The sequence below is a fragment of the Daphnia pulicaria genome, chromosome 1 (assembly GCF_021234035.1).
Source record: "Daphnia pulicaria isolate SC F1-1A chromosome 1, SC_F0-13Bv2, whole genome shotgun sequence".
Classification (NCBI taxonomy): Eukaryota; Metazoa; Arthropoda; class Branchiopoda; order Diplostraca; family Daphniidae; genus Daphnia; species Daphnia pulicaria.
The window spans coordinates 4,470,295-4,495,636 of NC_060913.1; the positions used below are offsets into that span (position 1 = coordinate 4,470,295).

The 25,342-nt window shown below is 45.6% G+C and overlaps 3 protein-coding genes across 4 annotated transcripts; 2 read left to right on the top strand and 1 right to left on the bottom strand.

The window, feature by feature from the left end:
* Positions 1 to 1,380: 1,380 nt before the first annotated feature.
* On the top strand, positions 1,381 to 6,791 carry LOC124325750 (protein shank-like; the record flags this gene model as incomplete). The annotated part of the gene is made up of 11 exons (XM_046784446.1): positions 1,381 to 1,524; positions 2,083 to 2,267; positions 3,051 to 3,369; positions 3,770 to 4,031; positions 4,139 to 4,489; positions 4,583 to 4,786; positions 4,885 to 5,179; positions 5,250 to 5,454; positions 5,528 to 5,729; positions 5,814 to 5,932; positions 6,009 to 6,791. Coding segments are annotated over 11 exons (3,069 nt in total), but the record flags the coding sequence as incomplete, so codon positions are not given.
* A 737-nt stretch (positions 6,792 to 7,528) lies between these two features.
* LOC124343167 lies at positions 7,529 to 10,817 on the top strand. 2 transcript variants are annotated; one of them, XM_046796370.1, is made up of 7 exons: positions 7,529 to 7,671; positions 7,752 to 7,857; positions 7,986 to 8,107; positions 8,186 to 8,870; positions 8,939 to 9,108; positions 9,171 to 9,334; positions 9,402 to 10,817. In XM_046796370.1, the coding sequence occupies exons 4-7, from the start codon at positions 8,717 to 8,719 to the stop codon at positions 10,588 to 10,590; spliced, it is 1,677 nt and encodes a 558-aa protein (XP_046652326.1). In that variant the 5' UTR covers positions 7,529 to 7,671; positions 7,752 to 7,857; positions 7,986 to 8,107; positions 8,186 to 8,716; the 3' UTR covers positions 10,591 to 10,817. The 2 variants fall into 2 exon arrangements, with proteins under 2 accessions (XP_046652326.1, XP_046652334.1); XM_046796378.1 differs by having other exon boundaries at positions 8,197 to 8,870.
* A 5,260-nt stretch (positions 10,818 to 16,077) lies between these two features.
* Positions 16,078 to 22,874, bottom strand: LOC124325899 (pleckstrin homology domain-containing family G member 1-like). The gene is made up of 10 exons (XM_046784500.1): positions 22,847 to 22,874; positions 22,273 to 22,667; positions 19,962 to 20,182; positions 19,201 to 19,646; positions 18,982 to 19,077; positions 18,323 to 18,695; positions 18,089 to 18,232; positions 16,839 to 17,972; positions 16,595 to 16,755; positions 16,078 to 16,503 (listed from the first exon to the last, which is right to left on the bottom strand). The coding sequence occupies exons 1-5, from the start codon at positions 22,872 to 22,874 to the stop codon at positions 19,055 to 19,057; spliced, it is 1,113 nt and encodes a 370-aa protein (XP_046640456.1). The 3' UTR covers positions 16,078 to 16,503; positions 16,595 to 16,755; positions 16,839 to 17,972; positions 18,089 to 18,232; positions 18,323 to 18,695; positions 18,982 to 19,054.
* Between the last annotated feature and the right edge of the window lie 2,468 nt (positions 22,875 to 25,342).

Here is a 25,342-nt window from a genome sequence, read left to right on the forward strand (position 1 = left end):
ATCATCTGCGAATTTTCAATGAAGTCATATAAATCGCAGTCTGCCCAAGGTTCTATCCCGAAATAAGTTTCGTCCACATTTAACAGGATGGCAACTTGCAACACGATGATGTAACAACGTAAAAATTGGCTCCAACATCAAGGAACAAAATACCGCGCGGGTTACAAAATACCGGGGGCTTCTCAATCAATATATAGCTAATCTGAATATATAATTGGAAAGCTTTCATTCTATACCATTATTATATAACATGGAGCCCTGACCTGTAATAACCACAGTCCGCATCTAAATTACAAATGGAAATTGATCGGGGCCCAGGCGGCTCATTCAAACCAACCCCAAGACAAAATATGTAAAGGAAGACATATACACATCTCTATTATCTAATAGTGCGTGTAGTAACAACAATCAGCCCGCATGGAAACCCTTCCAAAAAAATATAGGAAATCCATCAGGGAGGATCGAATAAAAGGCAGAGGATTTTATTATCTCTTCGCCTGTGTCAGTATTAAATAACCAACCTGACCTTTTCTATTACAAGTGCCAGTTTACACCGCACCGAATATCGAAACGGTTCGAACTCGGATAATGACGAATAAAAATTTTATTGGGTGGATCAGACCGGAACAAAACCGCCATATTGTATTTAGCCAAGGTGGTCGGTTGCATGTTGTTTATTTGTTACCTCAGCATTGGCTATGATCTCATACTCTCTTCTCTCGTCCTGATTGCAATCCAACTCTCTTACGTACTGCGCTAGGATTTATCGATGCGGATGCTAATGAAATGAGATCCTCCCCGAGTTGCCAATTTATTGTCGTGCCCAGGCGGCCGCGCCTCTTTTATTTTTTTCCCGAGAAAAAAAAAACAGGAAAAGAAAAATGGACATGAAATCGACGAAGCGGAGAATTTTGTTTATTTTCATTTTCCAACCAGAAAATGAAAAATGAAATCAGAATAATGAGCTTGTTCACCGCATGATGTAATACTGTGGCGCAAGGGCAGCACGCTTGTGTTACGTGTGCGCTCGACGTGAACCTTTTCCCGTAAACCATGACGAAGCTTTATATACATACTTGTGTACAACTTCCAAATATTTCTTCTTCGTCTTCTTCTTCCTTGTTTCGTCCTTGTTTGATCGAAGAATGCGGCGAGAGCATTGTGCCGGCGGATCTCTCTTGTGGATCCGCGTGTGGGATTTTGATGGCTCACTTGTTGTTGTTGTTGTTACCGTAGGTAGATCTTTTTTTGGAAACAAAAAAATCACCCATGCAACAACAACCCACATCCACACGAATCAACTTTTTTTTTTATTTTTCTTTGAATGTTTTCCACTTATCTTATTTTTTTTTTTTTAAATAAATTTAGATTTTATTTTTAATTTTAATTTTTTTAAAGGAGCTGAAGGAAAGTTTCAACTATGGACTGTTTTATCCGCCGTCAAACGGCCGGGCCGGCAAATTTCTCGACGAAGAACGCCCCCTGTCGGATTATCCTTTTAACGGACCTGGCGGCTACCTTGAGGTAGATAAACATTCATTAATAGGCGAAATGCATTAAGTGCGGTTAGGTATACTACTTGTCCGTCCAGCGAGATCCTCTCGCTGCTGCTGCTGGGCAGTAAAAACGTTCGCGGAAAACGAGAATGACATCAGCCCCGTTAATGAGCTGAGCGCTCATTTTGTTGTTTTTTTTTTAGTTTATGACGATCATTACGATCGAAAAAGAGAAAAATGCTGAACCATTTTCCAAAATTTATTGCGCCGTTGCCGTGATTAGACGGTTGACTCCTAACGGCCAGGGATCGTCTTCTTTTCTCCCGAATCACAGCAGCAGCAGACGGTTCAAAAACGTCTAATGAGTTTTCGAGAAAAAACCGGACAGTGTATACGAGCGAGCGAGAGAAACAGTTGTTAATAATGGATACCTAGTACATACACCCTTAATGTTAGTCATTAAGAAACGCGTTCGCTGGACGCACTTGTAACGGTTCTCTCTTTCGCCATCTCAACTTGATAATAATCACATCAAAGAAGATCAACTTAAAATAACAAAAAAAAAAAACATTATTTCGATGTACAGTTGAAGTACAAGAGGCGTGTGTACAAGATGCTGCATCTGGACGAGAAGCAGCTGCGTTCGCTGCACACACGCGTCAACTTGCGTCGCTTCTTCGACTACGTGACCAGCGGCCAAACGGAGAAGATTACCAAAATGTGTGCCAAAGGGCTGGATCCCAACATTCACTGTCAGGAGACGGGCGGTAAGTTTGTCTTATTCCTCTTCTGTTTTTCTCGGTATATCATTCGGATGAGGTAGAACATTTCCCATTGAACTGTCATTCACTTTTTTCCATCCGATGGCGTTGGAGCAACGAATTGGGAGGAGAAAAATTGTTGTGTGGTTGGTAGTACACGGGATGGGTGGTTGGGGTATACAAGTCCCGTGACTCTTTGGGGGCCATGTCTTCTTCTCTATTCCCTCGTGATCCTATTACGAATTGTGTGTGTTCAAAAAGAACGCGCATTTGACATTCCCCCCGTTGCTTTTCGTGGACTAGAAATTGGTTCTGTCGTTAAGGGGATATTTATTTATAACTATTTTCTTTTCTTTCTTTTTTCTATACCTGTCGAACTGAATAAAATGGCGTAGAAAATCGAATTTCTGGGAAGAATGAATGGGAGAGCTGGTAGGCCATTTGGAAATCCTCACGTGAATTGAAAAAAAAAATAATGTGTCGATCTATTCCTTGGAGAGTGTGTGCACAGCAAGAGAGATGTATATTATAAAATGTAATAAAATTATGCATTCCTGGGTTGTGAAATGGCCAAGAGTTATTTGGCCGTTGATGGCGCTGCGATCAGTCATATTTTCCCCCTGACGTTTAGGCAGAAATTTCAAACGCCCACATTTTTCCTGGTAAAAACCTGTTTTGAGTGACATGCCCTGGGTTTTTCTCGACTGACGATTTCCATTTGACAGTCTCGTCACAATTTGCATCAAATCTATTTTTATTTTCGTCATACTTATTCAATGATTATCGTGTACAGAACCCCCCCACTGACGTTGGCTGCAGTTTCATCTCGCCCCGTGCCACTACTTCTGGCCCTGGTTGGTGGCGGTGCATTGATCGATTACCGAACGAGATGCGGATCGACCGCCTTGCACAGGGCCTCTGAGAAGAGCAGCATAGAAGCTGTGAGAACCCTTCTGGACCTGGGGGCCTCCAATGTTCGTGATGCCAAAGGTCTGACTCCTCTGTGGACCGCAGTGTCAGCCAAAGCCTCTCCAATGTTATGCCAGGCACTCCTTCATGATTACTCCATCCACGGTGTGCAAGATGCTCAGGGATGGCATGAAGTCCACCAGGTTTGTCTTTGCATATTACGTCTGTAACATCCTCGAGCTCTGAATGGGTGGCAGCATGACAATTATTGACATTTTCCACCACATACCATTGCATTAAGGTTTCATGTGATATTTATGTGCTCTCACATTCTTGAAAGTAGTTGTGGAATTGCAGACTTGGCTGAGCAGTTGCAAACTTTCTCACAATCAAAAAGCAGGTGTAGAACTGGCATGTTCACATGCATCAACTTGTGATTGCGACAAAACGCCATTTGTAATAAAGATAGTCGTACATTTTTAATGGGGTTCGTTTCTGGTTAGTTATCCGGAAAATGACGAAACGAGGAATTTCACGGAATGCGCCGTAATAACTCAACTCTCAACCAAAAGGAGAATCTCAACATTCTTTTTTGAATTTCAGGCCTGCCGTAATGGACTTGTCCAGCATTTGGAGAACCTGCTGTTTTACGGAGCCGACATGAACGCCAAGAATGCGTCGGGCAACACGCCCCTCCACGTCTGTGCTGTGGACAATCAGGAAGCGTGCGCACGACTGCTGCTCTTTCGGGGGGCCGATCGCGAAGCCCTTAACTACGCCAATCAGACACCCTACCAGGTGGCGGTAATTGCCGGCAACCTGGAGTTAGCCGCTCTTATCCATCGGTTTAGAGGCGAGGATGTCGGTAAGTCGTCATCGGCAATATAAACCCGTCCGACACTTTCCGCTCGTAAAAAACGTCATACTTAACTTTAAAAAAAATGTTTTGCTCTTGTTTACGACTGACTGTAGTGGCATTCAAGGAAACTCCATCGTTCAATCCCCGTCGGCGAAAGTCTGGCGTACTACTGTCGATGAGGCATTCGATGTCGTCGAATGCCATGATGCTGGACGCGTCTTCCATCGCTTCGTCGTCGACGACCGGATCGAGCAGCACGCCCAGCCCGACGTTGGTGTACAGCTCGCTGACTAGCAGGTCAATGAATCGCCGCCAGCAGCAGCAGCCCTCTCCATCGCCTTCCAGCACTGACCGCTGGCTGGAATCGAATCCCATGTGCATGAGCACCGTGTCTGTGCGCAGCGATACGGGCAGCTCCTCTTCTTGTACGGCTGAAAGCGAAGATAATGGAAGCAGTTTGACTGGTAATGACCGGCCTGCTGGGCCTTATTGTTTTGATTATTTATCTTTGCATGACTCAAATCTCTCTCTCTCGTTTTTCCTATGACCTCGTGCAGACAAAATCAGCGTGGACCGATGCGACATTGTCAGTGATAGCTCGGGCGTTGGCACGTCCAACAGTGGAAGCGGCGGAAGCTACGATGCAAATACCCCGTCTGAGCACTCGCTGGTCCTACCAGGCATGACAGTCATCTGCACGGAGGCGTACAGTTGCAAGGAAGCCAACCATCTCAACTTGCAACCGGGGGATATTATTGAAGGTAACGTACTACCTGCTTATTAGTAGCAGTTCAATGGGCTGGAAATTCGAGAAACTCGACAATGACGAACCAATTTTTTAAATATCATCATTATTTAGTGACGGGATTAACAGACTGTGGGCTGTTGGAGGGCTGGTTAAGGGGAGACAGTGGCTATTTTCCTCCCAGTTGCGTGCAAGAAGTTAGGTTGCGCAATCCGGCCGCTATCGCAGCGGCTCGACATCATCCCAGCCCGGCTGTCATCTCCAAAGCTACTGGTGTGCCAAATATGGGCATGACCCTGCCTGTGTCGGTTCCCGTTTTGCAACTGGGAAAGACCATGGAAGCCAGAGCTGCCGGTCGCCGAGAAATGACTGCACAAAATTACGGAACGACTCCACGGATGAAGTCTCTGTAAGTATCGGTTGATAAGTTTTATACCAGTCAAACTTAAAAGTAAAACTGACGACTTGTTTGGTTTTAGGTGCAGCGAACCGCGGACTGTCATCCTGCATAAGGGCCAGAGAGGATTTGGTTTCGTGCTGCGCGGTGCAAAGACAATGACGGGCATGAAGGATTTCAACCCTATTCAGAATCGAGTTCCGGCTTTACAGTATTTGGATAGTGTCTGTGAAGCTGGCAGTGTAGCCGACCAAGCCGGACTTCAGCCTGGCGATTTCATTCTGGCTGTGAGTTTCTTTGAATTGCTCCATCGAGTTCGAATTTATTTTTATTTTTTTCCTTTTTTTTTTTTTACATCAGATCAATGGAGAAGATCTGGCCAAGGCTTCGCACGAGACTGTGGTCGATTGTATCCGTCGTTCGGGTAATTTGGTTCAGCTGACTATCTGCTCCGCCACCGTCCAACCTGTCAACCAATCAGTCAGCCAATCAGTCAGCGAATATTCTTTAACAGTCCCCAACAGTAGTCGACAGTATTCAACACTTCCTCGAAAGTTACCCGGTAACGTACTGCCACTACTTTGTAATCGGAAATTGCAAGTCTCTTGGACGACGACGTCTTTATCGATTTTCTTCTCGTTTGCAGGGCGGCCCCCACAACCACCGAAACGAGATCCCCGGACGACGCTAAGTGTCCCCAGCGCCCTCCAGCGCCACCAGCGGAGAACAACCGGTCACCCCGTGTTTACGCCAGTGTGGCTGAAATGAAGCGCATGAGAGTAAAGCTTTTCTTCTTTTATTACACTGAAATGATGAAATAATTGCATTTGGGTTTGTCCAGAAGCAGAAGACGTCGGCAGAGCTGTTGAAACTACACAAGGAATTCCACAGCACACCGGAATTGTGTTGGGAACAGCAGCAAAATGGCGAAGTGATGACTTCTTCTTGGACAGCAAAAGTCGAAATTCCACCGGATGTTCCATCGGCGGAAGATGGGCGAAAGAGTCAGAGCCAGGAGAACGTCTACGGCATGGAGCTGCAGGCTCACAATCAACGCAATTCGCGTCGCTCCTGGGCTCCTGGAAATGCTGCCTCCAAACCGGGAGGGCCACGCCATTCCGGCGTCCGTTATCACGGCTCTTGGCAGAACATTGAGGATTCCTACCAGCAGTCGGAAGACGACGACGATGGAGATGAGACGGAAGAAGAGGAGGAGGATGGCGATGACGACGGAGAAGACGCAACTACTCCGATCGCCGATCAATTGAATTTGTTGGGGAATCGCGACTACCGCGCCGTTAAGCCGTGCCGTCCGATTTACTCGACCGGCAATTGCAATACTCTTCCAAAAAGAGCAGGCAGTCCGCATTGTACGGCTCCTCCGCCAAATCATCCGCCGCCACCTCCACCTCCACCGTCTCAGGTTGTCCGAGTTGACGTTACCAAAGCTCACAGCGAATATGCCGCCGTCGCTGCGGCCGGTGGCGACCGTCCTTCGACTCCAGTCATGTCCAGCTTCCAACCCAGTGACAATGCCAAGCTCTACGCCCTGCCGGAAGATATGAAAAACGTCGGCGTCATGACACTCCGCCCGACCGCATCCAAGAAAATGACGAACGTCTAGTCTTCCATGACTGGATCACCTCCATCTTCGGCAGCTTCACGATCCAAGAGTTTACCGCCACGCAGTTCCCGTCCCAATGTCCAGGTCAAATCGGCGAAAAACGAAGAGCCGCGCGTCAGCGTGACTGTCAATTCTACTCCGCTTATACCCGATCCGGACTATGACAGCGAAGAAGAAGCTGCCCAGAATGGTCTGGCAGCAGGCAAAGCATCGCGGATGATGGTTGCCCACAGCACGGTGGCCGACAACGAACCTCCTCGTACGAAGCTCCTGATTGAAATCAAACCGCAATCTCAGCCGATTGAAATCAAACAAACGAATCCGCCCAGGCAGCCACAACGGGTCGAAGTCGAAGGGCGAAAGTCGGAAGGCAATCGAGCAAGTTTGCCCAAGTCGCAGAGCTTTTGCGCCGACATTCTTAAGGCCAAGTCTTTGTTGAAGAACTCTCAATCGTTTCCTGAAGAGCTCAGCGATCAACTTGTTCAAGATCCCTATTGCGAAGACGCCTACGTCACTTTCGTGCCGGTCAACGGCAGCAGCAGCCAGTCGGAGGAGTCGCAATACGGACACACTAAAAACGACCGCCGAACCGGAACGCTGACTCGCCACGCCGTTTCATTAATTCAACTGCCGCCGCCGGTCGAAAACGGAGAGCCGGACATGGAAGACAGATTGCAGTCTCAACAGTCTGATATGGCCGTCGAACAGGATTCGGTCAGCACCATATCGATGACGTTGAGTTCGCTTTCGACCAGCACCAACTCTTCGGAGCGGGACGACGCTACGATCCTGGAGAACCACAAACCGGTCAAGAAGATCAACGGTCATTGGCGGGAGGCGGGGGCGCCGTCGTCGTCTGAACACCAAACGACGTCCGACGGTGAGCGAACGATTCCGAAAACACGTTGACGAGTTGAGAATTATTAGGGCAATTAAATTGAATTATTGAAAAATTATTAGGGCGCAAAGCGGACAAGACAAATTCAATGATCCACACGTCCAAGAAATGGATGAGAAAAGCTTTTGCTATCCAGTCAGTAGCCAAGGCTCAGAAACGTTTTCACAGGTAAATCGGTTTGGTTCAGCCCAGATTGATCAAATCTTGCATGAAATGTCTTTCATAGCTGACCAAAATTCATTTCCCACGTTGGTTAGCAATTTCTTATTCTTTTTTTTTTTTTTTTTTTTTTTCAGGGCCCGTAACAGACAGCTCAAATACACGCCAGAGCATAATGCACTGTACATCTTTGTTTTGGAATCCACTGACACCTCAAGGCAAAGGTCTGCTGGCCATTCAGTCCGTCTCTCAAGTTCAGGTACAATTCCCTAAATGTTTGATTTAAATTTGTCTTCAAAGTAATTTATATTGTGATTTGTTTCTTGCTTTGGCATAGTCTGGATTTAGGCTGGATTTCGATTTGGACAAGTCGACTCAGATTGTCAAGAAACTCAAATTAGTCGACACGCCGTTACAGATTTAACGCAAAACTATGCTATTTATCTATGCATATTGCATATCTATGCTTTTGCTATTCTTAGATGTTAGAAAGTAATCAATAATTGATTTTATTGATATTTTCATTTTATAAATGCCTATGAAAGCTTTTTCCCGGCGAGCAAGATTAGTATTTGTTTTTAAATGAATTGCTCAAAATGCTCATATCAAATTATCAATCAACTCATGCACCGTCTGATGTCATCGAATTCGATTCCTATTTCCCGCTATTTCCAGAGTGATTATTTAGCAGTTTGGCACCGTTTCACGACCCAACAATTCTTTAATCCTTTTGCTTTGTGCAGTAGCCATAGCAGGTCATGTCTATGCTACTTAAGAAAAGGAAATAACAGAATTACTAGTGTCAGACCTTTCCTTATAATTGTAATCACATTTCCTTTGAATATCCGTTAATATTGTCGATGCAAACATGCCACAAGTAAAAAGTGTTGAGAGTCTGTTCCAGTTGTGTTTAGACAATGTTACAGACCACATGGATGAATGGGCTAAGAAATCGCCTAAGTTGAATGGAGTGGAGGACATAGAGTTCATCAAAAAAAGCACTAATCCTTTCTATGATTTACGTAAGTAACTTGAATTACATAATGATGTCGTAACTTCATATGCATTTTTCTATTGTCAATTCTTTTAGCTTCTGTTATCATAGAGGAAATCATTCTGCTTCTTAAGAAAAAAAAATTGCTTGAAACCAAATTTATCGAGCTTCTCATCACTCCACAATTATGGACTTTGGATTTCCGTTCAACGTGTGATAAAGATGAGGTGTCTGGCCTTCTCCGTCTTGCCACCATCATAAGCCCAGTATGCTTCAAAATTTAAACATATTTAATGGCATGAACATTTTACTTACTGACACACTTTAGGATCTGAAAAATTTGTGGCTTTGTCATGAGCAATACTTCATAGACAATGATAAATATGAGAGTTTCATTCCCAAATTTTCCAATTTACAAGTTGTGGATATTTCATATTCTAAGAAAGGAGACTCTTGCTTGCAGTTACTTGGCCTATATTGTAAAGATTTGAGGTTGGTCTCTTTGTTTTATTTATAATGTCAGTTTACTACAAACAAAAAAACATTGATATATTTTTAGAGTGCTGCATGCTAAACACAGCTCAGTTTCAGACTATGGAATTCAACAGCTGTGTGTCAGTGGAAAGTGCAAATCCATTCATAAATTGGATGTTTTTAGTAACTTCGAGCCCCTGACAACTAAGGGTCTCCAGTTGGCCATTCTAAATTTACCTGCCCTAACTATACTTCGTCACCCATTATTAGTTGACGTTTTGGCCGATATGGCTCAGGCTGCCATGGATGAAAAACTTGAAACGCCCAAACTATCCTTGTCGACACTCGCCATCCATTCGTCATATAAAGCTGGTAGTCTGGCTCTTGCTGTGTCCATATGCCCGTCTATTACGACTATAGATGTAAGAATGGCAGAAGAATTGACTGACATTGAGCTTTATGCCCTATTATCTCTAAAAAATATTAGTGCCATTCATTTTTGTGCTTCTGACCATAACACATTTGATGGTGGCATTGTCCCCCTTCTTAAGTCTTTTGGAAAATCTTTGAAGTCGTTGGGACTTTTCTATTTCACCTCTACCGTTAAAATTCGTGCTGTTACCGAGTATTGTCCCAACTTGAAATCCCTAACCCTCGGTTGTAATAGCAGTTACTCGATGGCATGGACTGAAGAAAGTCAAAAATCTCGTGAAGGCGAACCGATCGATGGGGGACGACTCGAATTGAAGAAGCTTGAACAGTTGCAGTTTTTTCTTAGAAAAGGATTCATCGACAGTGAAGTTGTGTTGGCACTTCTTTCATCCTCTTCGCTCAAGTCTATTTTCTTAAGTGGTTGCTGCATTCTCACTGATGACGTTCTGCTGAAAGCTGCTAATTACCACTCGTTCCGAAACTTAGAGTCTTTAGATATATTTGATTGCAAGACGGTTTCAAGTAAAGGTATTGACGTCCTCATGGAAGAAGGCAATTCTCTCAAGAGTCTCGACATTCGTGGTTGTGGACAGATTTTGATTAAACACATTTCATCTTGGGTCAGGAAAGCTGCGAAGAATAATTGGGAATTATCTGTGGATCCCAAAGTTCCTCTTAGTTGCGTTGAACACAGCGATTCTGATAACGATTCTGAAGAAGGATTTCAATTTTTGAATTTTTTTCTAGCTGGTTTTATACATGATATGCTGGATTCGGATGATGATGATGAAGATGATGAAGATATAGAGGTAGAAGAAGACAGTGATGAAGACCAGAATTAGAATGAAAGTGATGAAGAAAGTGAAGGTGTGGAAGACGATGACGATGTTATGGAATTTTAAAATTGATCAATAACGATTTTGTGTACTCATTTTTATTTTATTCCCTATAGTTTCTGTTCGTAAGTTTGTTTTTTTTCTACTGTTTTATTTTTTTGAATGGAACTAATGTTTGGCTGGAACGAGTCTTCACTCCGCATCCTGGAAATATAGTAATCTTGATTTCAGTAGTTGCTTTCATTAGTTTTCATTATTTCGTGATTTGCGATGCATTTCGTTAGTTAAGGGACACGGTGAATCTGTTAAAAATTGGTAATAACTTAATTCACATTTTTAATTTATTCTAGTTTCTATTTCTTGTTTCCTGAAAAAAACTTATTGGATTTATTGGAAAATTCAGTCAGCACTCGTCAATTACTACTTCGTAAATAAATAGGTTTGAAATATTAAAAATGTATTCCCGCTACTGATTTCAAGTTTACAAGTTACAACGTTCGTAATTAGATTTTTTTCGCTAGATGACGTTGGAGCCGGTTTGTTTTGATTTCAGAAAGAAATGTCTCGTGAACTAAGTAACTGGCAAGAACTGTTAGATTCTTTTACCAAAACCGGCGTAAAACAAGGGAAAGTCAACAAAATTCATCAAATAAAAAACAGTAATGCCGACAGAATTAAAGAAATTCTACAGGATGAGGAATTGAGGTATGTCTTAAAATTGGTAAGCATTGATTTAAAAGTCACACAACACTCAGCTTCTTTTTGTATAAATTGCAGAGGGGTGTTGATAAAATGGATGAATCACCAGATAAAGCGTGAGCAATCCGATGAAGCAACTAAATATTTTCGCGAGGTTGGAAACAGACAGTTTTCTCTCAAGGATTACTCATCATGTATAGAAACGTACACCCAAAGCATTCTCAGTTGCCCTGAGGAAAGTGAAGTTGAAAAAAGTTTGGCCCTTGCTAATTGTTCTGCCGCCCTATTCCAATTAGAGTTATATTAAGACTGTCTCGAAGATATCAAGTTGGCGATTAAAACAAATTATCCTAGTCACTTGCTGCCTAAATTAAGTTTTAATCAGAAAAATAAAATTGCTAAAAAGATTGGGCATAGAATAAGATTGTTTACAAACAACAATAGAAGAATTAGAGTCTGTCATGAAACACTTGCAAATGACAGAGAAAGGTTTTCATTTTTTCATTTAGAATTTAGTTCTTAAAATATATTTTCTAATTCTCTACAGGAAAAATCCAGTCAGATATTAGGTCTGTGTTGCTGGATAACCAAGATAATGAGAATGGTCCAAGGGAAGCATTATCAGAAAAAGAAGATCTGGTTTTTCCTTATTGCGGTGAAAACTCTACTTTTAAAGGAGCAAGTTCTGCCTTGAATATCAGGTAAAATTTCACAGTTTTTTCAAATGAGTATAATTTGTAATGGTATGCTGCTATTTTATTCTTACGCTAAACAGCCACTCGAAAGAAAAAGGGCGCTACGTTGTAGCTAACAGAGATGTTAAAGCTGGAGAAACTCTTTTTGTGGAGCAACCTAATGCGTTGGTGGTTTTGCCCGACTTCCAGACTTCTAGATGTCATCATTGTACTCGTCACTCATCAGCAAAACGATATCCGTAGTTGGATGCAAAACGATATCCGTACATCATTGACGAGTTGGATCACTTCAGTGTTCGCTTCCTCCCGCTGTGACACACTTGTCATCATTCACCACGGGATTATGCCCAGGTACCCATCAATTGAATTATTTTCATAGGTTATCTACCAATAGTCTTTAGTTGCGTTAGACTCTGTCTGTGTAGTTTCCAAAACAGGCCCTTCTTACGCGCCAACGAAGTTTTACTTAGACGTTTCTTTTTTCTAACGCTAGATGGCTTTTTGAAAATTTGCAGCTGTCAAAACAGTCAGTTTCAGTTACTTTGCACATCTCTTTAAACATTTATCGACTGTTATTTTGTTGAAATATTTAGTGATAACTGACGATAACTATTCCCCCAACAAAGTTCACTTGTTAGATTTTTCATATTTTTTTTTTTTTTCTACTTCCGGTTTGCTCATTTCAGTCAGTAGTTCAGTAAATATTCATTTGAGGAGCAAAACAACCACATATTCGTGATCCTCGTAAAATTTGTGGTAAAGTTCATGTTTTTATTTGTGCGTTTTCGTACTTCCGGTTTTGAAAATTTTCCTGAACTATGCATCAGGAAAATTCTCGATTTTTGCCAAATTTTGGATTTCGTTTAAATCACATCTAATCGACCCCAAATTTCATGGAGATCACGAATATGTGGTTTAATTTGACGACAGCTCAATGGTTGAGGCGCTGTGGTTACTTCCGGTATTCTTCCTGAATTGTTTTTTTAAGACTAGCAAGTGAGCTTTGTTCTGTGTGTAGTACTTAATATTGCAAGCTTGTTTTTAAGTTTTAAAAATTGCAACTTTAAATCTTTGAGCTTAAAAACCAGATCAATGTGCCTATATGTATTATGTAACTTTTATTGGCATGTCACTTAATAAGAATTATTTTGTCTTTATTCAGGTAATGCAGAGGAGACGTCGAGAAGATGGACACCAAAACGTCGCCGGTATCTCCAATTGTCAGCGCGAATCATCATTTGTTTTTTGGTAATGTTTGCTTGTTTGTGTTAACCCTTTGGCTGCCACACCTTTTTCTCCCCTGCACGGGCCGCGCTGTTCGGTCTCGTGGTTTACAAGCCGCGGGGTCGGAGAGTCGCCAAGCCCAAAATTTGCCGCATGGCAAGCCTTTTAGGCAAAAGGCAATTGTCAGCACGGACTTGTCAGCAATGGCAAGTCCCACTTGGTCATGGATCCTTCAGACGTGGCGCGTAGAGTAGTAGAGAGCAACCTACGGGTTGTATGGCGTGGCAGCCAACGGGTGAACCTAAGTGTATGTATGTATGTTTGTATGTGACTGTAAAATGTGGTGGAATTGTGGGTGGAGGTGGGACAATATAACACAATTCTATATATCTTTTTTTTGTTTGTATTTTCATTTCTAAAATTGGTCTCAACAGTCTTATATCAACATGCATTATGTCCAAATGGGCTGCTTGCTACCTTTATTTTCCCACACCAGAAGATTGTACCAAGTGCTAGCAAAGTCAGATGCGATAATGTCGGTAATAAACTCTAAAAGCCATTGATGATGTCTCTCTGCAATCGGTCTCTACCAAAGTCCGTGGGTTCTTTGGTGATCTGATAATAGTCGAGGACTTACTTTTCATGATGGGATTCAAGGAACGGCCAGAAGATCTTGGGGGTCTGCAACTGACGGGGAAGGTTGCGTAGTTCCTCTTAATAGCGAGTGCCCAGCGACCGCGTAGTTACAGTTTTCTTGCAACTCACAATTTGGGCACCTGGCGGCTTACTTAATTTTTAGTTTCCTAACATGAATCCTAGGTCTAGTAAATAAGTAATAATTGGAAGGACATAAATTTGATTTCCCAGTAAAACTCAAGTGCTTGAATCACGTAATCAGTAATCGCGAATTAGTCCAGATTCCGAAAATGACATTTTGTTTTGCTTTTAAAAAAATCAAAATTTGATCCGCCTAACGGCGATATCGAACAGCGCCTAACAGTGCCTAGTCAAAATCTTCCACAACTAGTTCGTGTGTCGAATCATATGCTTTAATACCTTCATTACCTACCGTCTCCTGCGACCCGGAAAATGTCCCTTGTTATTTCCGCTCCGTTTCATCGTGTGTCCACACGGGAAATTCTGAAGCAGGTGTTACGTAAGAGAATTATCCGCTTAACGCTGTAAATAAACTTTTGGAAATTGTCAAACAACAAAGGCGAAACATCCGTGTAGATAGATAGAAACTTGTATTGCTTGTAACTGACTAGGTCGGGTATTATATACAAATAAGAAACGATTCGTAAAGCAAAGTGTATGTGTGTGGGAGTACGGAAAGTTTGAAACAAAAAAATCGGGGGGAAGTGGGGGAACGAGAATGTTAAATAACCGAGTCGGTGTAATAATGTTAATTAGTTTGATCGATAAGGGGTGAGGTTTCTTTTACTAAACATACCCGTCAAGTGTAATTTGTTATTACTATTTTTGATTTTTGTGCGGGTTACTCTTTTTTTAATATGTAAATTTGCGCTCGTCTGTCGTTGTTGCGACATGTCCTCCGCTTCTTGACGAGGCGGGAACAAGTGCTCTGGCGAGATTTCAAAAAAACAACAAACGAAAAAGGGAATCATGTTTTTCTTTTTGCTTTCGTTTTGGCAAGGGAAATCGTTTTAACGTGTCGATTTGCAAAGGAATTGCGCAGTGTGTCTTTCCACTGGGCATTCGACTTGGTGATCATCAAGTCAAAGACAGAGGAGGACGACGAGTTCGTCGCTGAAGTAAAAAAAAAATTTGCTTTCAAGGAAAAGAAGAAAAACTGTTGGTGGAGGATTGCACGGGGCTTATTATCAAGTTAAAGGAAGCAACGAGTTAGTCATTTTCATTCTTCTCTCCTTTTTTCCACTAAGAAGAAGAAACGAAACCAGAAAATCAAAGCTATTTCGCGTCACCTTGCAATTTCCCGATAATATGCTTCACCCAACCCTTGGGCAAGGGAACGGCGGATGCCGACGACGATGAAGAAGAGGCCGTCGGAGAAAGAGAGTCGGGCCCTTTCCTCGGCTGAGAGCGGACCATGATGGCGGCGGTGCCAGTTCGACGCTGGTGAACGGGCGAATGCGAGTCGACGAGATCGTCAGAGAAGCCACCGCCGGCCGGATGCACTTCCACCACCGTGTTGACGGTGGATGTCGAATGCTGGGAGCTCGTCTCGCTCTCGTCGCCCGGCGTCTTGGCAGCCGACGAAACGGCCTGACTCAGCTCCATACGACGCTGGCTGATGGATTTTAGATTTTCCAGCGAAGCGCTGGCCGACACTTCCTTGCCGCCGGAACGGACGCTGCCGCCGTTCTCCTCCAACGATCGCATCCGATCCAGGATGGCTATCCCGCGATGACGACTGTGCTGCTGCTGCTGTCCATTGTGGACTCCTCGGTGCGATTTGGAGGCAACGGGAGTTGGCGGCGGTTTCGTTTTGACGACAATCGACCTCGTCACGCTGCCCGTCTCGTCCCGATCGCTAAAGATGGCGCTGTCGCGGCACCAGTCGGCGGCGGCCCCGTCCAGCAGTTGCTCGACGGCTTCAAAGGCTCGCTCGTAAAAGAAGCCGTCCATGCCCGTCGCCGAATCCTCGTCGTCCTCTTGGTCGCTGTCGGAATCGTCAGAGTCCATCATCATCATCTGCATGGCCGCGTCCCTCGTAGACTCCAGCGTCCCGTACCACGTCGTTTTCGAGGCCAGCGAGGCCGTCGACTTGGAAGACGACAGGTCCGAGCGCGACGTCGAATAACAACTCTGTTCCAATTGGATGCCAAAAGATGACGGGAAATTGAATGAATCAAAATCTGAAAAAACTGGGCAAGAGTGGATCGACTTACAGGCGTTGCGGGTGAGCAGCTGTACTTGGGGATGACGTAATCGGTCGAATCAGACAAGTTGGCGATGCGGGCGCCCACGGCGGCGCTGTGAGCGGCCGCGGCCGGACTGTTGCCGTTGTGCTGCAGGCTGTTGTGACGCTGCCTCTGCAAATGGGCGTAGCGGCTGGCCAGGTAGTGGACGACTTTGCTGTGCTGCCGGCCGGCCGACGACGAGGAAGCCGTGCCGCTGTCGTCGTGGCTCAAACTGAAGAGCGACCCCCAAAAGTGCTCAGAGCCCGAGCGGAGCTTAGAGGACACGGAAGACAAGACCGTCTTCAGCGACGACTTGGGAGGCGCTCCTGCGGTAGATTTTGTAATCCGGATGGACGTGGATGTTGTCCGTGCTGACGCGAGGCGTACTGGGAATGTCGGTCAAACTATCGTCGAACCTAAACCGCAAAAAAAGGAGAAACGGAAATTAATTTTTTTTAAATGCCAAAAGTCTCAACGGGGAGGATCCAAAGAGATCAAATGTTTTACCCTTCGGTGGTCGAATGCTGATCCGTCTGATCAGACGGCCGCTCTGTCTGCGAGCGGATGTAGAGCTCGAGGGCGTCCGTCTGAAGGTCGATGGGAGCCGGACGATCGGATGCGATGGTGACTGGTCGATCCATCCAACGGGACTTGACATCCGGTGGAGTCTACAAAACAAAACAAAAGAGGTTGACGTTTGGTTATTATTTGAGTTGTTGAGGGGCACGGGCAGCCATCGTCCATCACCAACCTGGAAACTGCGGGGGAGTGAACCGGATTTCTTGCACGGCTCCGCCAGATGTTCGCTCTGCATCTGGAGCCAGACGGAAGGAACGCAAGGGCTGGTCGATATGTTCAAGGGATCGACGTCCAAGTCGATGGGTTCCCTCCTCGAGCGACTCCGGCTGGTGCTGCTGGCATCCGGCTCGACCGACTGCAAGTCGGTCCAAGTCCTCCGCTGCGGCGGCGACAAGGAACGGATCCAGTTGGACCAGTGATCCGGCGAGCCAATGTGGTTCAAGAGTTTCTGGATGCGGCCGCCGACTGTTGCCAGCGAGGCGGCGGTGGCGCCACTCTCGGCGATCGAGGCTTCCAATTTCTTGGCCACTCGAACGGCCTGCTGGCCACGTGCTGGACACGACAGCGAGCGGCTGAGGGTGGCCTTTTTGCAGCTGCTGCTGGCAGGAAAAGGCGTTGGAAAGGCCGGCCAATTGAGACGAATCGGCCATACTTTCTGGCGTCTTGTTGCCCAGCGAGTGGCGCAAATGGCAGCGGCTAAAGTGTCCACCTCCCACTCCTCCTCCGCCCTCGGCCCGGATCGTGACGTAGTCGCCGTCAATGTCCGACAAAACACCTCCGACCGCTTCCATCATGCTGCCGGGTCCCGAGGGCGAGAGGAGCGTGTCGTAGATGCCCTCGTCCAGCGTCGTCGACTCGGAGCAGACGACGTAGGGGCGCGACGAGGACGACGACGACGAGGCCGACGGTTGGCGCTCGGCCGCCCTCCGCTTCTTGCGCTGCAGGATCCGTTGGATTTCCACATTCTGCAGCACTAGTTGCTCGACGATGCGTTCCAGGCTCTCGGGCACTATCCGCTGCGGTTGCAGTTGTTGCGGTGGCGGTGGGAGGAGCATGAGCGTTTCCGGGTCGACTGCTGCCACCAACGCCGCCCTGGACGAGGACGGACCGGCAATTTCAACTTGAAGCGTCCCGCTCGATTCCCGCAGTTGTTCGTCACGCATCTTGCAGTTGACGACGCTGTTGCTGCTGAGGCCGCCGCTCCCAGCATTTGTACAACTCGTTGGTTCCGCTTCACTCTGGTTCACAACCTGACTCGTTTTCCGACAAGTTCAGACCGACGCCGCCACGCTCCAAATTTCCGCACCTGAAATGTTGACGGGGGGATGAAAAAGAGAGCGACAACCCGCACAGACAACATTTGAGGTTAAATTCCTGGTGCCGAAAGTCGCCAGTGTTTTTAAATTTAATTAGCAAGTGTACCTTATTTTTAGCCGCTTCGGCTGCTGCCGACGGACAGCTGTGCGTACTGCACTTGCGTTCGTGATCGACGTCGCTCCTGTCCTGACTGACGCTCCTGTCGCGCTAGTCCAAACTCCTGCGCAATCGTCGCGGGATGAGCGGCGACTGTTCGAAATTTAAGAGAATAAAATTAAATAAAAAATGCCGCCGAATGAAGAAATCGGTGAAAAAAAAGGAGGGAAACGAGAGACTCACTTCACGCGGACTGGATCCGTCGTGGCTCAATTTTCGACCCTTGCGGCTGCGACCTTTGGCCGTGAGGCCGGCGGTCGAGTTTGCGCCTCTCCAGGTATTCGGGAGCCGAGTGCTGGTGCCTCTTGACGTGGTGGTGGGCGGCCGATGAGGATCCGCTGCCAGAAGAGGTGGTGCTGTAAGCGTAGTCTCCTCGGTCGTAGCCGTGACCGCCGCCTCAACTGTTGCTAGCCGGCCTCTCCTGGTTGCAGCGCTGGTCCTGACCCAACTGCAGGACCAATTGGCGGGCGTGGTGTGGAATGACGGCGTCGTAGTTCTCCAGGATGACACGCTTCAATTGCAGCGCCCATTCCCTTTTCTGTTCCAGATTCCTTGCCTGTTTCGAGTTTTCCCAAACCAAAACAAACAACAATGTCAATGACAAATGGTAAATTGACTGGACCGTACAAGGCCTTTTTTGCGTTGGTTGCTACTACGCTATATTTGCATATTTCCTTGGGTGGTCGTTAATAACCAAACAAACAACAAATAAAACCCAGAGAGAAAGAGAAAGAAAAGAACCGAGATTGGACTAAATTGCACCGAATTTTTGCGTTTCTTTTTGTTTTTGTTTTTTTCATTTTTGTTGGCTATATATTTCATTTTCATTCTCATTAACATACCTCGAGGGTGTACTGCTGGCGCGGGTTGTCAAACGGGATGACGTGAAAACTAAGCGGCTCGCCGGGAACACTCTCAATCAGGATGAGATTGGAACACTGCAAAGGAGATAAACGGGTATGATAATCATGTCGAGTCTGGCCAAAAAATTCGGGACCACAGCTGCCCGGCTAGCTGGCACTGGCACTGGGCACTGGCATCCGAATGTACAAAATACATACCATGATGTGAACTTTGTAGCCCAAAGTGCCGTTCTCCTTTCGCTTGACGATGAGCAACATGCGATCCAGCAAGAAAACGTGGCGTGGCGCCTTGGCTCCGTACATGCGGAACGAGCCCTCGGCCACCAGTTCGCCGTAGGTCCAAAAGACTCTGCACCTCCTGGACTCTGACGGCGTGTTCGTGCTTTCGCTTCATGTCGTTGATGTGGTGAGCGATGCCCGTCATGGCCGACAGGGCCACGATGATGTCCGTGTAGCCGGGCGTCTGCGATCGGTCGCAGTGCTTGACGATGTTTTGCAGCAACAGGTGGTACTTGAGGATGCGCTGGACCGGTTTGAGCAGGTAGGAGCCGAGCGGCAGCGTGTGCTGCAATTGCGTCTGCCTCTCGTGACACGCCCGGCTGGCCGCCTCGTTCCTCATCAAATCTGTCAGCACCGACACTTTCCTAATTTGAATCAAAAATTAAACAAGAAAATGAAAAATTCAGTCCGTCGTGTCAAGAAGGAGGATGGATGGATGGATGGATGGATGGATGGATGGATGGATGGATGGATGGATGGATGGATGGATGGATTAACGGATGGATGGATGGATGATTTGTTATCATGTGCGGTGGGTGGCTGAGAACTGGGCAGGTATAGAGAGAAGAGATGCCAGGCTGGATTGCATTAGTTATGGTTATGGTGGCTAGTTTCCATCCAGCTCACGACGGACAATGAAGAGGAAAGGAAAAGGATATAAAGACAATGTGAGAGCCCACCTGGGGTAGTTGGTGCAGTAGTCGGTGTAGATGGTGAAGCCGGAATTGTTGCGGACGAAGCAGCGTGCCACCTCAACGGGATCGAGCCCGTACGACTGCAGTTGCGTCAGGAATTGGCTGTTGAAACGGTAAATGTCGTCCACGTTGCCGAAAAGGGCGACCGCCTGTTCGGGACTCAGCGGCGCTCGCTCCCCTTCGTCCCGCCAAAAATACAAATAACCCTGGGAAACGAGAAAGGAACACAAGAACAGTCAGACAAGTCGTCAACAAAATAAAAGAAAAAGAAAAGAAAAGAAACAGAGATGGAAATGATGAGCCGCCCCGAGTCGAGTCATCAATCTCGCATCTCCCTTGTAAAGTAGCTACCCATTTGTTTCTCCATTATTTAGACCCTCTGGTCATAATTCTCTTTTTCTCCTTGTCGCGCCCCATCACATCGTTTCGACAATAGAGGGTGGGGGGTGGGGGGGGGGGAGAATTTTCCCAGGACAAGAAACAACACAAGAAGTAAAAGAAGAAGTAGTACGTGATTCATTATTATTGGGACGTGTCGAGAAATTCCCCCCCCCCCCCCAAAAAAAAAACGAGACGTGAGCGATTTACGACATGTTACGCGTCTTGTACTTTCCGTTCGTTCACCAACCGGCAGACGAGAGAGAGAAAATGGCTGGCGCACAAACACGGCAGAGTCTCTCACCTGAATCATCGACTCACTTCTCGCTCGCCACCGGCAAGGGTTGGGCCCTTTCCTTCATTACAACACAACTTCAACTTTACACCCTTACAACAACTACTACAAAAGAGGTATAACACAAAAGTCATCTCTCTCTGCATTTTCTCTCTCAACTTAACCCCCCCCCCCCCGCCGCACCCCTGGAAAACCTTTCAAACAAAAATTTAGAAAAAAAACTGAAATTCTTTTTTCGTGAGTCGTTTGTTTTGTCGATGGAATGGGCTGGCATGGGTGTTGGAGGGCGAACGAGTCCAACGAACCCCGAGACCTCATTCCTGCGGGAAAGAGGAATCGTCGGGTTGGGTGTTGATATGAGAACGAACGGGAGACGGCGAGGGAGAGAGTGGAGAAAGGAGGAAAGACGGATAGAAAAAGAGACGATGAATAAATGATCAATGCCTCCTCTCTATGCCCCGTTCTTTTGAGCTTTTCTTCAGAAGAGAAGAAGAAGAAGAAGAAAAAAGTTAAGTGAAGTAGTAGTAGCTGGAAAGAGGCAGCAGTGGCGACGACGACGACCATACAACAGCCAGATGTATGGGGACGGACGGGGTTGAGTCAAGACAATCTTTTATTTGTCCCTGGCGAGTCCTGTGAGTCCTGCAGCTTGGCTTTATCCTCTGCGTGGCATTTCTCGTCATGAATAATAATGATGATGGAATAGATCTCTACCTCAATGTCTGACCCGTACCTAAGTAAGTCTAACTCTCTTCTCTATAAGGACATACGTGTGTGCTGCTCACACAAAAGACGAGATACATCACCAAATACGGGGCCACAGCCTAGCACAAGAATAAAAGAGGTCTAAGGTCTTCTTTCTTCTTTTCTCAAAAGGTATTTTCTCTCTTCTGCCATCGACTATATCAACTTTTTTTTTCTTCTTTTTTTCTTTATTTATTATTATTTCCTTTTCATGTTCAAAGTCGTCAGCCGGGTAGAAAATGAGGCAGGAGTAATAAATGAAGAATCTGACCAAAGAGAAAGCCCCAAAAAATAAGAGAAGAAAAAAGATGAAACTCTACGGCTGGAGGAGGAACGAAGAAGAAAAAAAGTGGTAGCCGTACATTTTATAATTTTTCCCCTTTTTTTTTATTTTTTTTTAAAAGCTTGGAGCCAAATGGCTTCATCAACGAGACTGGAGGCCCACCATAGCATCTCAAACTACCACGGCTGGAGAACCTCAACTTTTTCTTCTTCATTTCTCCTTTTTGTTTTTGTTTCTCGCTCAAGCCCCCAGGGCTCATATTCCACTCGACCATGTTTGAAAAATGGACGCTCTCTCTTGCTTCTTTCCTCGCTTAGCGCTCATATTTCATCTAAATGTTTGTATATGCGTGCGCTCATGTGAGTGCCATGCAAAGTCACGTTCGTCACTTCCGGCCGGATGGCCGTATCGTCCAAACCCCCTACCCAGTACCCAGCCACCCTTTCGCATAATTATTATTATTTTGACGATGATTACAATTGTTGTTGTACATGGTGTGAAAAACAAAAAGGAGAAACAAAAAAGTTTCTTTTGTTCTTTGACGCGGCTGAAGCGACGAAAAAGGATGGGAGAAATAAAACAAAAGTGCGCAATACCTCGACGACCTGCTGCAAGTCGCGGACGTAGACGGTTTCGGACTCGACCACCTCCATGACGACGCGGTCCCTGTACGAGAGATTGTCGCTGCCTCTGTCGTCCTCCTCGTCCGCGTCTTCTTCCTTCTCCTCTTCGCCCGAATGTTTCTGCTCCGATGCCTCCGAGCTGGGCGGGCCGGGACTGCTCACGCCGCTGTCTCCAGAGTCGCCCGAGTGCCTCAGATGATGGAGATCGCTGTTGACGGTGGCGCTGCTTCGCGGTCGGCGGCTGGGCGAACCTGAACCGGCCGCAGCCGCTGATGCGCCCGACGGAGTTGCAGCAGCGGCCCCCGTGACGCTACCGCCGCAAGTTGCAGCAACGGCGTCCAGACTCTCGTCTAAATTGAAATGGCCGGCTTCAAATGGCAAAAGAAAAAGGAAATAATAAGGAAACAGTCCATCGTGCGCTCTCTCGACCTCATCACGACTCGGGACGACAGCCAACTACCTCGTTCTGGCTCCCATCAAAAAGAACAACCACCGTCTCTCTCTCTCTCTCTGCCAGACTGTAGCAGTTCCTCCCATTACGCAACACCAGAGACGCTCTCGGATTCGGTCGTCATTTTTCCTTAGCTTCCTTTTATCTCCTTTCCCTCTTGATAATATCAAAAACTCTCAAAGACAATTAGCTGTTAATCGCTGTAACGGCGGCGACGCTGACGGCACACACACACACACAGGTAGTAAGGAGGGGAAAAAGGCCGACAGAACCGAAAAAAAGAAAGAAAAGAAGAAGAAGACGGGAATGAACGGCGCTTGCTCACGCTTGAATGTGGCCGAACGGGTCGGTGAAGAAAAATGTCCTTGATGGTTTGATGATGATGATGGATAGTAATGAGACGTGGCATTTTATTTTTCTTTCCCCCCCTTCTATTCGAAAAAAAAAGGTAATCAAAAGCCCTTTTGTTCAGAAATGAAATGCCAAGTCGCACCACCACCAGTCCACCACCACCGACGCCACCTTGCGAGGTGGGTGCGGGTGGCGACGCTGGCCGAGTGGGAGGACGTCGTGGGAGAATTGGTCCGACGTTGATGAGACATGCCTATTTAGATATGTTTAAGAGATACGGCCAACAAGACGCAAACGAAATTCTTTTTTCTTATTTTTTTCAAGGAAAAAAGAAACACGTCCGAGCTTTTATTTTTCACGCGGTCAACGGACGGACGGGAAAGAGAAAAAAAAAAAAAAATTCATCCGGCCGGAACCAAATAGTAACACAAACAGACTCTTGGCCCGACACTGCCGGCCAAATCAGCTCGGCCGCATCGAACCTCGGAACCCATTTATTTACTTTTTCCAATATGAATAATAATAATTCAAGATCAGCCTCTGTCACTTTCGTCTAATTTAGCGCTAGTTGTTGCCCTATCAACCTGTTATTGATTTCGAAAACGGATCTGCAGACCAACGTCACCTCAACCTGCTCGAGGTGAGACAAATCTGAAAGACGCTGGAGGGAATTAATCACGCTTAATTACGAGCCGTTAAAATAATAAAGAAAAAACACCCAACCGGAACGAAACGGAACGGAAAAAGGGGTCCCCCCGGATTTTTGTAAAAAAATTACTCCCAACATTTCGCCACACTCATTGTACAATGTACAATGAGTGTGAATTTATATTTGTACAATGTACATATATAAATTTAATAAAAAAAGAGAAAAAAAAAAGCACACCTCAACTTGGGCTATCACCGTTGCTACATGTCATTTCTCTTGTGTTGTTTGTAGTCCCGACACACACACGACCGTTATACATACACATCAATATAGATATTGTGTGTAATATAATCATTTCTGCTGGGCATTCGGGTTATTCTTTCTTTTCTTAAGGTGGAGTGGTTGGTGGTGGGGGGGGGAGAGAATCGAAATAAAAGAAGAAGAAAAAAAAACGGAAAGGAACGGCTCACGATTCTTACGGAACGTGATTCTGACGTGAATTCTAAAAACGCGCACAGCGAAACAGTATGGTTATTATTATTATGATTTCCTCTTTCTTCTTCTTCTTCTTTCGCTTCTTTAGACCATTTCCCCTCCCCTCCCCCCCTTTGTTACTTTTATTTTTATTTTTGGAAATTTTTGGCTGGCGGCTCAAATCTCGACTCTCCCCAGGCCCGACAGATTGGTCGGGTCTCATGACGTCATCGTTCGTTCTGCATGTAATCACACAACCGGCTGCATTTTTTTCTCTCTTCTTCTTCTGCCTCGACTGCTTACATACAACAATAATATATATTAAATATATATATATATACTCTAAAGTATATATTCTCTTTATCGCTCTTTATTCATTTTTATCGATTTTTTCCTCGCTTTTCTTCTTTCAGTTCAAACGATTATTATTTACCCTCCTCCAGATTCGTTTTCTCTTTTTTTCTTCTTCTTCTCCTTCTCTCATCTCATATTCTAATATTCTCATAGAAAATGTAATGTAAAAAACGCACTCGACTGTGTTGTGTGCCCATCTGAAAATGGAACACATGCACACACATTCACAACAACACAAGATAAATAAATAAATCTAAAAAATTCCCTCCTCTTTTCTCTCTCTCCCCTTCTCTCTAACGGGATTCACAACCCAAATGGAGTCTATATACAACGCGCAGTTTGTTCATCGTAATAATATAGATGAGTCCTCCCCCCCCCCCCCTCCATCTTTTCCATCGCTGCAATGGAAACAGACAACAGTATATATACACAGTATGTGTAAACGATACAAGTGAAATAATAGAGTCGGCAGCAGTAGTCTGAGCTGGAGTCGATGGAGACTCCACCCCTTTCAACGGCTCGAACAGCTTCGACGAAAGCCAAAAATAAAAAACGACAAGGTGGAAATGGATGTTGAATGGGGTTTTCAATTGCGCATCTCCGCCGTGCCGAATTTCATACCGACCCAAGGGCACAGCACACACACAACTTGCCGCTCTCGGATAATCAAAAGTCGACAAGAAAACAGAAACAACACATTTTTCTTTTTTGTTCTTCTGAAAAAGGGAGCCGGGAAGTTAACTCTAATTAAGGAGAATCGGTGA

What these genes read in the sequence shown, in the direction of transcription:
- LOC124343167 (XM_046796370.1), top strand. Translation starts at nt 8,717, where the DNA reads ATGCCACAAGTAAAAAGTGTTGAGAGTCTGTTCCAGTTGTGTTTAGAC. An exon ending in TAATCCTTTCTATGATTTAC is followed by an intron (nt 8,871 to 8,938) that starts GTAAGTAACTTG and finishes CAATTCTTTTAG; the next exon opens with CTTCTGTTATCATAGAGGAA. An exon ending in TTGCCACCATCATAAGCCCA is followed by an intron (nt 9,109 to 9,170) that starts GTATGCTTCAAA and finishes GACACACTTTAG; the next exon opens with GATCTGAAAAATTTGTGGCT.
- LOC124325899 (XM_046784500.1), bottom strand. Translation starts at nt 22,874, where the DNA reads ATGACGACCGAATCCGAGAGCGTCTCTG. An exon ending in ACTTGCAGCAGGTCGTCGAG is followed by an intron (nt 20,183 to 22,272) that starts GTATTGCGCACT and finishes CTCGTTTCCCAG; the next exon opens with GGTTATTTGTATTTTTGGCG. An exon ending in TACTGCACCAACTACCCCAG is followed by an intron (nt 19,647 to 19,961) that starts GTGGGCTCTCAC and finishes GATTCAAATTAG; the next exon opens with GAAAGTGTCGGTGCTGACAG.